At 37.4% G+C, this 14,275-nt stretch overlaps 1 protein-coding gene across 1 annotated transcript; it reads right to left on the reverse strand.

Annotated features, from left to right (window-relative positions):
• Positions 1-10,185: 10,185 nt before the first annotated feature.
• LOC104215233 (uncharacterized) lies at positions 10,186-11,755 on the reverse strand. The gene has a single exon (XM_009764989.2). It carries the CDS (start codon positions 11,301-11,303, stop codon positions 10,395-10,397), a length of 909 nt encoding a protein of 302 aa, XP_009763291.1. The 5' UTR covers positions 11,304-11,755; the 3' UTR covers positions 10,186-10,394.
• Positions 11,756-14,275: the final 2,520 nt, after the last annotated feature.

Consider the following 14,275-nt stretch of genomic DNA (forward strand, 5'->3'; position numbering starts at 1 on the left):
GAAGAACCTCAAGAAAAGGAAACTCCAAGAACCCTAGAATTTTACTCTCCTAAATTTCTGAAATTTTTTTCTGACCCCCTAAACAAGATAACCTTACCTTATATATGTCACACCTCCTTTTTACCTACACCCCCGGATGAAAGGGGTATATTAGGGAGTTTTTTCCAACTTAAAGTGACAATTGAAACGGGATTATTTCATTACAAATTCAGAGTCGCCACTTGGGATGATTTATGGTATCCCAAGTCACCGGTTTTAAATCCCGAATCGAGGAAAGATTGACTCTGTTATTCATTCCGCGAACACAGAAATCCGGGTAAGGAATTCTGTTAACCCTGGAGAAGGTGTTAGGCATTCCCGAATTCCGTGGTTCTAGCACGGTCGCTCAACTGTTATATCCGGCTTAATTATCTGATTCTAAATAATTATGAATCTATGTGCAAACTTAAATTTTTAACCGCTTTTATTTAATTAATTAAAGAAGATTGCAACGTTATTAAAACACGCGTCGAACCACGTCACATAAATGCACCCGTGACTTTCGACATATTTCAACATTGTTGAGATTTGAATTTGGGTCACATAAATGTGCACCCGAATTTAGGAAAAGTAATTTTATTAAAATATCGCACCTAAAGCAACTACGCATTTTTAACTTTGCAAGGGCCATGGAAATTTACTAAATGGCACGCCTCGAATTCTAAATATTTTTTTTAAGACATAATTAAAGAGGGTCACGCGATTTGTCGTCTTACTTGGCGCGGCGCACCTCGATTCCATTTTAAAAGAATATTCAAACTATAGCTTGAAGGGCCATAAACTATGAGTTATCTAGTTATGACTCACCTCCAATCTACTTGATAGGCTGAATTAATTAACACTAAATGTAGTTAAAGGTTCCGTTTAAATTAACTAAAAGGCTTGTGTGAGGGAAAACTAACTCATTGCAAAAAAAAAAGGCTTGAGCCCACACAAAAGGATTGGAGGCCCCAAACAAAGGAAATGGCCTGGCTACTCAAAGAAGCCTTCTGAACTGGGCTACTACATCAACAATGTCCTTGCCTGAACAAATCATATCCATATAATTCTGCATAAACTTGATCTAACAGAAAAGGGAATATATGCTTAACTGTACTTGCATTACCATTGAACTAAGAAGAAATAGATGCCAACTAAGGAATGAGTTCTTAAATCCCAAATATGAGGCCAAATAAAACTGACATGAGAATGGTCCATATTTCAACAATCAACAGCATGCTCCGTCTTCAAATTTGCATTCAGGAATCTCAGGGTCACATTCAGACAAAGCCATTCGATACACACACTGATTTAACTAATGAGTCATGACAAACATAACAGCCTCATAGATCTACTGAAGTAAGATTTGAAATATAGTCGAGACTAAACTGTTCAAACTAGGAGATCAAGTCAATGGTGAACAAAATTTCAGGAAGCTCAATCAACGCAACATGACTTGGTTCGAAAATTGAACATAATCTCAGAAATGACTAATGATTTATGCTCATCTTACTCAAACCAACCTCCCTTTGCTTATAAATGAAACTAAACATGCACAATGCTACAGCTTATCATCAGCACAAAGAATACTGCCAGCAGAACCTATCACTATTAAGCTGTTTGAGCAAATCGATTTGAAGTCAGCCTTAGCACAACTATTGACTAGTTGTGTGCTGAATTCCTAAACAGAACACCATGGCTAATAGTCCAGAATTTTAAACAAGAGCAGGAAACAGAGCTACCTAGACAGTGCAAAACAGGGCAGGCCAACAACTGCTCAAATTGACTTCTTCAACAGCTCGAAAGAGCAGAAGTCTTGTAACGGAAATAAGGCATGTAAATTTTCGAACAAAAGCAGGAAATAGAGCTGCCTAGACAGTGCAAAATAGGGCAGCTTTCAGCAGGCTAACAGTCCAAACAAATATTCCCAAAATGCTGCATATTTCAACACAATTCATTGCGTGAATTAGTTGTTTTTAGTAGCACGGCAGAACAGGGTTCTTATAGCTGTAACAATGCCTCACCTCTCTTTTTCTTCCTTTTATTGGATATATCTCCGTCTTTGTTGTTCTTCTTCTTTTTCTGCTTCTTCGTTTCTTTAAAAAAAATTGTTGCATTAATCTTCCTTTTTTTCCCTACAAGTGTACTTAGTTCAAAAGCAATTTCTTTCGATAAGCCATTTGAATTGATTTTAGTTAATATATAGCATCTCTTTTTAAGATAATGCAACATTAATCTATATATACTGGAGTATAATTGAGCAATATCTCTTCTACTGATTTTTTTTTTAAAGGCTCGAGTTGTAGACATTTTTTAGTAGATTCTCATGGATTGAAAATTTGAAGTATTTGCTTTGCATAGAATTGCTATACAAACTTTGGAATTAAAATGATAAAATGAACTCGAGAATATGTAAGGTAAATTATTCTAGTTAAATAAATTATTTGTAGAAGTTAAGCTATTTTTAAGCAAATTTTATAATTGGAGGTGCTATTTCATTAAAAAAAATGCAATTTTCTTTCATAATACTCTATAATTTACATTAAAGCTTGAAAAAAAAAGTAACTAGACAAAATAAAACTTATTTGCTTATGTACGTGAATTAAAGGCTTAATCGTCAATCTAACTAAAATGACAAAATTTTATTGCAGCGATGCGCCTTTTTATTCGGTGTTTGTGACTAGAGGTAGATATATGATTTGCCACTCATAACCTCTAAATCCTGGATCAGAAGTCTCTTATCACAGAACCTCCATTTTCTTCCATTCTCCTCTCATTTCATACCCAAAAGCCGTCCAACTCCACTCTCACCACTACTGGCCGTCTGGCAACTACACGCCGATCGGGGTTGCCGGTTGTCTGTGATGTTCTGACAGGATCTTTTCCACATTCCAATTCCTGAACCTTCCATCTCCAGCCATTCGAGCTCCTATGTATTTAGCAAAATAACAACTCAAAAGCACAAATTCAAAAACATTAAGAACCAAGAAACCCAGAGCAAAATGAAAAAAATAAAAATCCAAAAGTACTACAAAGGCATTTTTCTCGACAGATAAGGAAAAGGTGAAAACTAATTATCTAGTCAAGTTGGTATTTCAATTTCACTGATTTTAGCTTGGAAGCATTGCTGGAAGTTAATACCCATTTTAATGTTTCCAAGCGCGCCGAATTATAGTGAAAGAATTGATTTCGATGCCGAATGAGTGATTTTCAGATGCTCAATGTTCGAATTCCGACTCCGACTAAGAAAGTACTCACGTCAATTCTGAAATGTGACCTTCATTTTTGGAAAAGCTATTGCTACGACTATTCTCCGTTGAGTTCCATTGATTATTGAGGGGAAGAGGGGTCAAATTGGAGATATAATAATTAAAATAGACAAAAACAAGAAGTGACTCAAAAAAATTTAAAATTAAAAAGGCTGGACATATGGTATTTAGATAATAGTTCAGACTCATTCACTCGCTTTTTTTTTATGGGTAAAGCACGCGTGCGCCAGCTATCAAAAGTGGTGTGTCTTATCTATACTTTAGAAAGATTGAGTGTGTAAAGTAGTTTTTGTCGATAAAAAGTGCGTAACAAGGATTTGATCCATAGTTCAGGGATAACTTATGTATTTTGCCTTATTTTTAAGTGGATAATATAAATGTTATTCATATTTGATCTAATTTTAAATACATAGTTATTCAACCCATATTTTAGTGAATAATAGGGATGAATAGTCATTTCTTTTAATTTGTTTTGCCTCTAGTCATAACTCATAATTGTTTGAGGGAAGAAAAAGAATAATGAGAAAATTTGGTGGGCAAAAATTTTCTTTCCCTTGACCTTTTGATCCACCAGGGCAGAGCTATAAGATACTTTACGGTTTCGATAGAACTCATTAGATCTATCCTAAATGTTATATTTGTACTATGAATTTATCAAAATATGTACAAAATTTAAATCTAAAATTTAATTATTAACACTTGAAACCATTGTTATAGAATTTAGGCCCATAAAATTTAAATTTTAAATCTGCCTGTGTCGCAAGAAGTTCACAGATACCCACTTTTGGGGCGATCATTGAAGTTATATCCCCATTGCATATAAATTTATAAATTTATCCGCATGGTTCGGAAGTTCTTTTATCTCTTTAATGCAACTTCAGAATCTGTTTAAAATTCTTCTATCTTTCCAATGCAATTTCAGAAAAATCGAATCTTAAGTAGTTTTATCTCTTCAATGCAACTTCAAAATTGGATCAGAAGCTCTTCTTCTTTCCAATGCAACTTCAAAAAATTCGAATCTTAAGTAGTTCTATTTTTCAATGCAACTTGACAAATCAAATCTTAAGTTCAGAAACATAAACTTGTTTTTCGAAATTCAACAATCCAACACATAATTCAATGCCAAATCTACTCCAAATAAGCTCAAATTTAAAACATAAGTTTCAAATATCATAGAGAATAAACCTCAATCATCAAATTATTAAAACAACAACAAATATAACAAACCTATTTTGCAACTAAGAAGAAGAAGAAGAAATCTTAATCCCAACCTAAAATGGTGTTTTGCAACTAAAAGGTTGAGAAGAAATCAAACGGCTCCTGGATATGTGGGACATAACCACAAAGACAATAAGAGAAAAGCGTATCTAAAGTTATCCAAAAACTTTTATCTATAAACTTATTTTAAAAAGTGGGAAAAGATAAATGAGGGAGATCAAATAGAGTGTCGAGTAAATTTTTTACGCATGTGTGCACGTGATATGCATAACATGCCAAAATATGTGATATTTGGTTCATCTGTTCTCTATTCTATTTCAGCCTGAGATGATTAACCAATATGTATATGAATATGTGATATTTCTAGTGTATATTGGATACTAGTGATGGTTAGCTCGTGCTGCGCACGGGCCCAATCTCGAATGAGCAAATTTAGATATAATTAACTAATTTAATAATTTTGATGATGATCATAAGAGAACTCAAGTTAATCTCCATTTTATTATTGTTTCCAAATGTTAGCTTGTTGTATTTAAATTTTAAGTTTTAATTTGATTTCTGTGTATTCATAAGTTAACTATAGTCTATTACATGATATATCTAAATTTATTATAGGTAATAATAGTAATTTCATGATTCTTCAGTATCAAAACCTAAAAACCTAGCCGACTTTTTTTCTTTTTTTGAAATATACAAACCTTTTCAAGCACCTTAGAAAGGAAGGGGGAAAATGTATTTTTCAACGCTTTGCAAAGTCATAAAAAAAGTAGTTCAGCATTTGTAGTGCAAAAAGGTCTTCCCAAATTAAAAGTTATTGGGAACTTTGTAACGACCCGATCGGTATTTTTGTGTAATTGCGCCCGGTTAACCCTTTTAATGCTTCACACTTGTATGTTTCTGCTTTAATAACTTGTAGGGTTGATTAGTTTCGTTTCGGGAAGCTTTCGGGTTGATTTGGATCCCTGATTCTAAACTTAGAAGCTTTAATATGAAAATGTTGACCAAACTTTGACTTTTGTGAAAACGACCTCAGAACTGTATTTTTATGACTTCGATAGCTTCGTGTCGTGATTTTGGACTAGGGCGTATGCTCGGAACTGATTTTGGAAGTCCGTAGGTTGACTTATGGTGATTTACCGAAATTTGGCAATTTTAAGTTGAAAAGTTTGACCGTAGGCTGACTTTTAGCTATCAAACTCGGAATTTGATTTTGGGACTTGGACCTGTTATGTCATTTAAAACTTGACGGCAAAATTTGGTATTGTTTGGAGTTGATTTGATAGGTTTCGGGCGCTTAGTTGTAATTCTAGAAGTTCTTGAAATATTTTTTGAAAATCATGCATTTTAATGTTCGATTCGTAGTTTTCAATTTTATTTTTGTTCTTTGATCGTGCGAGCGAGTTCGAATGATGTTGTTAGAATTGTGTGTATGTTTGGTTTGGAGCCCTTAGGGCTCGGATGAGATTCGTACACGTTCCGGAAGTGTTTTGGACTGGAAATCTGCAGAAACTGATGTCTGGTACTGTGGTGTCGCAAATGCGAACACCAGGCTCGCATTGCAAAGGCGACAGGTGATGGGCAGTTGTCGCAAATGTGACCTCACCTTCGCATTTGCAAAGATAGCAAAATTTGGTCATGTTTGCAACTGTGAATAATTTGTCTAATTTTGCGATGTTTCCCCAGTTTGCAATTGCGAAGGCTTTATCACAATTTGCGATGTATGTTGAGCCTGTATGGGTTTGCAAATGCGAGCCCTGGTCTGCAAATTCTAGGGTTCGCAAATGTGAACCTTGTATCGCAATTGCGACATCTGCAACAGGTTAAAGTGCTGGGAGACGGGATTTTTGAACTCATTCTCATATTTGTGAACACTAGACTCGGTAGGAGACGATTTAGAGAGGGGAATTTAACCTACAAACTTTAGGTAAGTGATTCTAATCTATTTCTAATCATATTCCATCAACATATCTTGGATTTTAAAATTAAAATCATGTGAATCAAAGTAAAAATTTATGAAACTTTGTCAAGTTTTTGAAAAATAAGAAATTGAGTTTTGAAAGTCGATTTAGACTCGGATTTTGAAACTAATCATATATATGAACTTGTGGGTCATGGGTAGACGAAATCTATCATTGGATCTAGGTTTTGACCAGGCGGGCCTCGGTTGATTTTTGTTGACTTTTTGGGGAAAATGTGAAGATCTTAACTTTATCTATTACAATTGAATTCCCTAGCATTGTTTGATGATGTTCAATCAATTTTGGTTAGATTTGAGCTGTGTAGAGGCGGATTTTAAGGGAAAAGCTATTTTTAAGTGTTGAATTGGCCTAGTTGAGGTAAATGTCTTGCTTAACTTCGTGTGGGGGAACTACCCCTTAGGATTGGTATTGTTTGATTCAATTGTGCTAAGTGAAATATGTATACGCGAGGTGACGAGTGGGTATACGGGTTGTACGTAGTATTTGATCGATTTAGGCTACTTAGACTATTTCCATACTTTAATTAAAATACTATATTATGTTCAAAATTCTCATAGTCAAATTATCCTTAATTGTGTTAGACTATCCTTAAACGCCTTAGTTGACTTGTTTAGTATTTGTTCTACATCCTACTTGCTAAATTGTTCCCATGCTTTAGTTGAACTTGTTTTCCTCGTTATTGTTACATGCTATCTGTACATTGTTAATTAAGAGCATAGAAGATCGAACTGTGGCACAAAATCCACTGTGTCTTGCAGTAGATTGAGATCCGACGGAATTTCGAGTATTCGGGAAGGCCCCCCCGCTCTTACTACAGTTCGGGTAAAGCCTTCCTCGAACATCCTCATGTACTCAGGGTCAATGTCGGACTCGGATTCATAATCCTCAATCATGACGCCCTTCCCCCTCTCATTTTCCGAGAAGAGGTGCGGTTTTGCCGGGATGTCGAAGGGTTTCCCGAAATAGCAACAACAGCGTTGGAACTCCGTCTCTCTGCCATAATAACCCATTGAACGCTTGCAACGGGCATTGTCTCCACGGCTGGGTTGGCACCACCTCCGGTTTCGAGCACCGCGGGAGCAAGGTCGCCCCTTGAAGATGTTTCAGCTGGAGAAGCCTCCTCCAACACTACCCTTCGTCTCTTCGACGGAGCCTTTCCACTACCCACGCGGGAAGATTCACTCACTGAATGGACTGCAGGGATCGGAGTCTCCGGTTGAGGAGTAACGTCCAAACGTACGGTTTCAGCAGCGGACACAGGTCGAGAAATAGTGCTCGGTGCAAGTCGGGCAGCAGCCCTCGGCGCAGGCCGGGAAGAGGGTAGAGGGAGCCGATTGACGAAATGCTAGCGGAGGAGCCCTCGTCCTTCTCACTCCTCTCCGACCTGTCAACAAGGAGGGATTAGATCATATAGCAACAAGGTTAAAAAAAACTATGAAGCAGAGAACAAAGCAAAACTACAACAAGCCGACTTACCAGTAAGAGGCTTGCGCCCAAACTTCTCATGGAAAGGCTCCCACTCACGAATCTCCACTGTGTGGGGGAGAATTACGCTCACACACTCGTGGATATCGGCAAATAGCGGGGGAGGTAGTCTCTCGGCTGCCAAAGCAAAAAACAAGTCCTCAACAAAGTCTCTAAAAGGAAGACGATCGATGACTATCTTAAGAAAAAATCACAAGTAAACGAAGGGAAAACTTACGAGCGAAGTTCCACGTCTCTGGAAATCCTGCCGAGTTTGCCACAAGGTGTTTTGTCCGCACATAGAAGTAGCTCTCCCAAAAGAGGTAATTGGCCTTATCGTCCATCTTCACCACCAAGCTCTTGGTTCCTCGATGGCTCATATGAATCATCGTACCCCGAAGAAAATAAGGGGCGAAGATGTGGAGCATGTGCCCTAGGGAAATTCCTCGACAGGCCAGCTCTGCATACTTGATGAGCATAAGAAAGAGCTTGTACGCATACAGAGAGAGTTGAGCAAGGCACACTTCGTAGAAGCAGTAGAAATTCACCACCAGAGAAGGAAGGGGGAGTGTGTACTCAATGACGAAGGGGTACCCGTAAAACGCGCAGTAGCCCGGGCGATGCAAATATACTATGTCCTTCCCTGCCGACACCATTTCGATATGATCGGGGATTCCCCACTTGGTTTTGAGCATCGTGATCGCCGCATCATCCATAGTGGAACGAATGGTCTCCGATTCATTTCCAGAAGGGCTGTAAAAATTAGTCCTCGTCTTCCCCGAACGAGGAACTATCTCATCCACCGTCGAAAATCCCTCGTCTTCCACCACCTCCACTACTTCTTCGAATAGGGATACGTCACTTTCCGGCACCGGAGCACCAACAGCTCTATCGAATTGAGAAGGAGCACTGGCCATTTATCTTCATTGATCGAACTAAACAAGAACGGTAAAGGAAAAAAGGTAATGGTCACGACGCATTCTAGCGAAAGTAGAACTATGAAAGACTAGAGAAGGAGGAGGAAGTTTGCAAATTTCTTTCTTAGACAAATTGAAAAGTGCAACAATCAAATGAGAGGTTCCCCCTATTTATAGAGGCATAGTGTCTTGAGCGGGAAATTCAAGAGCCGCCAATCAGGAAACGGAAAGGGCACAGGAAACGATACGGTGCCTGGGAAACATGCACCATAATTAGGCATAATAAGTATTCATGGTACCCTGGATCTATGTGACGATCCAACTCTGAACTGACGTAACGGTTCAGTGAAATTCTTGAAGCGTCATGTCGCTACCTCGCCACAAGGACCTCGTTCCTCACATAAATTTCAGATTTCTCCTAATTTTTGAAACAATGGAATCCGCCCATCGAGCTCGCCAAGAGGCGACCCCAACGGGTGGAGGGATTAACTGTATGGGTCAAAATCTGACCACAAGTGGGTTATAATTAAAAGGAATGGCAAGGGGTCGACCAAGCCATAATCGTGCCCACGAGGCGTAATAGCGACGAGCATCTCGGCCACTGCCAAGATCGATCCATCAGAAGGCTTGCACGGCAGTACATATGTCGTAATACCTAGGCGAGTAAGGAAGAGTACAGTCATAAGAGGGTGCGTTGGTTAAAGACCGTTGGATAAAAGGAAAAATTGGCAATGTATATGTGAGAGAAGAAGGCAAGAAAGGGGAGGTTTTTCATCCGAGAGAAAAGAGGAATAATGTATGAAAGATGAGAATAGGAGAGGACCTCCAACAACAAAGCAGAAGCCTAAATTTTGGTTACAGCCTTGTGTAATCATCCTTGTTGAATGAATAAAGATAGATCTCATAGTTATCAACGATTTTTCGTCTTTTCCTTCTTTGGTCTTGCAAGTACGGAACAATGTATCAAAGATGTAAGCTTATCATTTATGTTTGATGTCTTTCAATCACCTTAAGAAATGTTATACAAGCTCGGCCTCCTTCGATTCTCATATTCAATATGCTTAGATCTAGAGTTAATTATGTTTGACTAAGATTTATCCTCCATTTTCTTTATTAATTGGTTTAACGAAAAGTTTAGCACTTTTTGGTCAAACAAAGTATAGTTTGTTCGTGATTACTGAAAGTTGAACGTCATATTCGGAACCTAGCTCGTTCCCAATTAGTCAAATGAAATTAGATTTTTTTTTGTTTTTTTGTTTCACCAAGAGATCTCCAACAGTAGGAAAATCTAATATATTCAGGTCATTCAGGGCAAACAAGTTAAATCGATTTAAATTGATTAATATACAAAAAAAATTAAGAAAACACGTATATGCTTAAAACATGGAATTCAGCTTTGTCAACATTGATAGAATAGTAACACATTTGTATGTGGTCTCACAGCTCCAAAGTAAGCACGAACTACTCATTTAGTCGTTCACTGTATCGTTTCAATTTTATTTGATATCACCCCATAGAGATTAGTCAAGTTATTCAATCTTCCATGCATAAAGAAAATACCAGAATTCTGTGCACGCAGATTGCAAATCAGAACTTCCATCACTAATATAGCCTTCAAAATTTGAATATTTGCGTTCCAATTTACCACTACCATTATTATCTTGCTTGAAAATGAATGTACCAGGGCCAGAGTGAGGGCCACTATACAACCAATCATGCACATCCCAGAATATCTCCACAGGTACATTGTCCACAAAAACTGTCTCATTTCCCCTAAATCTCCAATGCAAATTCGTGATTCGGATCGACACAGTCCCATCCACACTAATCCACATTGCAGGATCAGATGGCCCTGAAATGACACACTCAATAGTAATATCATGTTGCTTTTTTCCCTGTCCTAACATTGTTCTAGTGCAAAAATATTTCTTTGCATATACAGTTTCCTTCTTGTGCACTAAAACAACATCCATCAAAGCTGGTCTTGACTTTGTTCTCTTGAATGCTTCTTTATTTTGATCACCTAATAGTAATATCATTTCTCCTTCTGAGACCAATGCCACATAATAATCAGAGACAGGCTCTGGCCTGCTAGAAAATTTAGCAGACCTCAAATCCCAGTAAATATCCGCGCGTTTTTCACCTACCTTGAACGATTTAAAACCCTTCTTACCCCAAAATTGCCAAGATTTTAGGTCTATTTTGCATGTGAAATGTGTTTCTTCAGAAAGGTTTTCGACTACAATGTAAAGGGTGTGGCTGGTCAGATTCTTGGACCATGTCGTAGTTATGGCATGGAAATTTTTTGCAACTTTGGCTACGTAAATACATGTGACAAAGTCCTCGCCAAATTTATGAATAACAGTTTCCTCTGTTGGATTCTTTTCCAATTGTTTCTGATTCATGAAAGCCTCAGATTCCAATTGTAATTTGATCATTGTCAAAAACCTTTATAGAAAATCAACATCTCTTGACCTATTCAAATGTCAATATCCCAATATTCATTTGGCATAATAAAACAACGTGACGGTTTCCATTTTTCCTTATTCTAAACAAGGATTACGCTGAAGATGGAATTGGCCTTTCCATAAGACAATGGATTAAAAAGTAGGACCAGTAAAAATGATGTAAATTTTCTACCTTGGGAAGAATGTGGCGTCGTATAGAGAAGCCAATTGATTAGGATTAAAAATCAAAGAACACAATTAGGATGTCACCTTATCAATCTGCAACCAATTTTATTGTTATGATGATTAAGCACCATATTAAAATTCTTGGTGTTTGCTGTATTATTGCTGCCAAGATTATATCATGGCAATTAGGATGATTGATCATGTGAAAATTTAGGGGTTTGAGGAAAATGGTGAAGGAGGGTCCTTTTCCCCGATAATTTTTGCTTGAGGCCAATGTGTCAAACAATATGTTTTGTTGTTATTTCTATTAGATGGGCGGTTCACCCCCCCCCCCCCTACATTACTCTTACTAGTATACATACCCATATAGTGTGCGAATTATTTCATTATAAAAAAGAGCTGAGAGTTAACCAAAAAATAAATAAATAAATTTCGTCGAATTGTCTCTATAAAATTATTGCTAGAGAAAAAGAACAATTAACCATTTTTCTTTAAATTAACCTCACATTAATAAATTTCTTCTCTAGCAAATTGGTATTTCACATTTTAACATACATGAGTATAAATAGTCATAAGTTATTATCACGATCCAGAATTCAAACTCTCGGGACCGTAATGGCACCTAACAATTCACTTGCTAGGCAAGCCAACATTAGCTATAATTATTAGCCATTTTTAACAATTCAAATCAAATGACAATAATAAAGCTGAATAGTCTGAAATAAGGTGATAAGTAATAAACGTCGTAATCCAAATACAATCCCAAAACTGGTGTCACGAATACATGAGCGTCTGGAGTACTATAGATAATAGTTTGAATAAAACATAACTGTCTGGATCAAAATAAACAGGTAAGATGATATAGAAGGGGACTTTAGGATTGCAGACGTCGTGCAGCTATACCTCAAGTTTCCATTGATAGCTAGATCCGAGCAAATTTCACTCAGCGTTGTTGGGACCAACTTTGGTATGAAGTGTAGAGTGTAGTATGAGTACAACTGACCCCATGTACTCTGTAAGTGTCGAGCCTAACCTCAATGAACTGGTGACGAGACTAAGGCGGGTCACATACAAAAACCTGTACGTAATAACAATAATAACAGGAAAGATAGAAAATGAAAATAATGCAGTATAGTCATAAAAAAGAACTTGGAATCCAACTACCAGAGATCCCAGAATAACAAGTCTTATAAACTCATCTCAAAATATCGAGACAAATCCAAAAGTCACAAACAAAAACAACATATACAATTCGTTGCGGCACGCAACCCGATCCCAACATATCATTATCTATCGGTATCATAAACCATCCTTATTCCGCTATTTCAATTCATTATCTTTCAATTTTCATTGCGGTGTGCAACTCGCTCCCCAAACAAATTTCAATCAACAACAACAACTCAACAACCAAAATTTACAAAAATTTCCACATCAAGAGCGTTAGTGTACGAAGCAATAAAGAATCACATAATAATCAAAGAATCTCTAACAACTCCAATGTCTCAACCTTACCAACTGATCGGTATCTATCGATTTGACAACCCATACAAGTGAAACCACGTTATAGAGAGCAACAAATACTACAAAACTATAAGGGAAGTAAGATATATGACAATTTAGATATACAAGTGAAGCAATTAGCAAATAAGCATGGAATCAGGGAAGGAATGGACAGTTTAGTACAAGAATAGCTAAATGACAAGTAATAATTATAGCATAAAAATCAATAAAGCAAGTAGCAATTAAGGTACGAAACAAGATATATCATGAAGTAACAAAAACATGAAAGCGGGTGTCATGACGGTGTATATACACTCGTCACCTCGCATATACGCCGTGTCCCACATAATTCATATAACATATATTTCAAGGGTTTCTACTTCCCTCAAATCAAGGTTAGACCCAATACTTACCTCACTTCGCAACTCAAGCAATCAATCAACCACGACCTTGCCTTTTCAATAAGTCTTCAGACCAACCAAATCTAACAAATTATTGACCAAATGATTCAAAATAAGCGTTATTAACTACCCACAAATGAAAGAGCTTCAATTTTGATCATTTTTAAAAAAGTCAACAAAAGTCAATCCCGGGCTTGCTTGGTAAAAACCCGAGATTCGAACCAAAATCCGATTACACATTCATCCCCGAGTCTGGTTATGTGATTTGTTTTGAAATTCAACCTCAATTCGAGGTCTAAATCTCAATTTTACAAAAAATTGTAATTCTACCCAAATCCCTAATTTCTACCATGGAAATCCTAAATTTGATGTTGAAATCTCATGAAATGTAATGGGTAATTGAAATAAAATAGACTAAAGTCACTTATCAATGAATTTGGGAAGAAAAGCCTCTTGGAAAATCGCCTCTAGAGTGTTTAGGAATGAGAAATAGTGTAAAATGAGCTAAGTCCTATTTCCCCCTCTTTTACCCAGCTGCAGGTGCCGCAAATGCAAGAAAAGGGTCGCAAATGTGAACCCTGCCAGAGCCACATAAGTCGCAAATGCAAAAAAATGATCGCAAATGCGAAGTTCTCACCTTCGCAAATGCGACCAATGCCTTCGCAATTGAGAAGGAGTACAGTTTTGCCAGGTATCGCAAATACGACCAAGTGATCACAAATACGATCCTGAACTGTTCGCAATTGGGAACCATACCCTCGCAAATGCGAGGTTACCCAATCCCAGACCATGCTCGCAAATACAAACTCTTGTTCGCAAAAGCAAGGCTCACAATTGCAAGCCACACCTCGCAAATGCGAGATCTGCAGCAGAACA

This window comes from Nicotiana sylvestris, chromosome 8 (genome assembly GCF_000393655.2).
Source record: "Nicotiana sylvestris chromosome 8, ASM39365v2, whole genome shotgun sequence".
Lineage (NCBI taxonomy): Eukaryota > Viridiplantae > Streptophyta > Magnoliopsida > Solanales > Solanaceae > Nicotiana > Nicotiana sylvestris.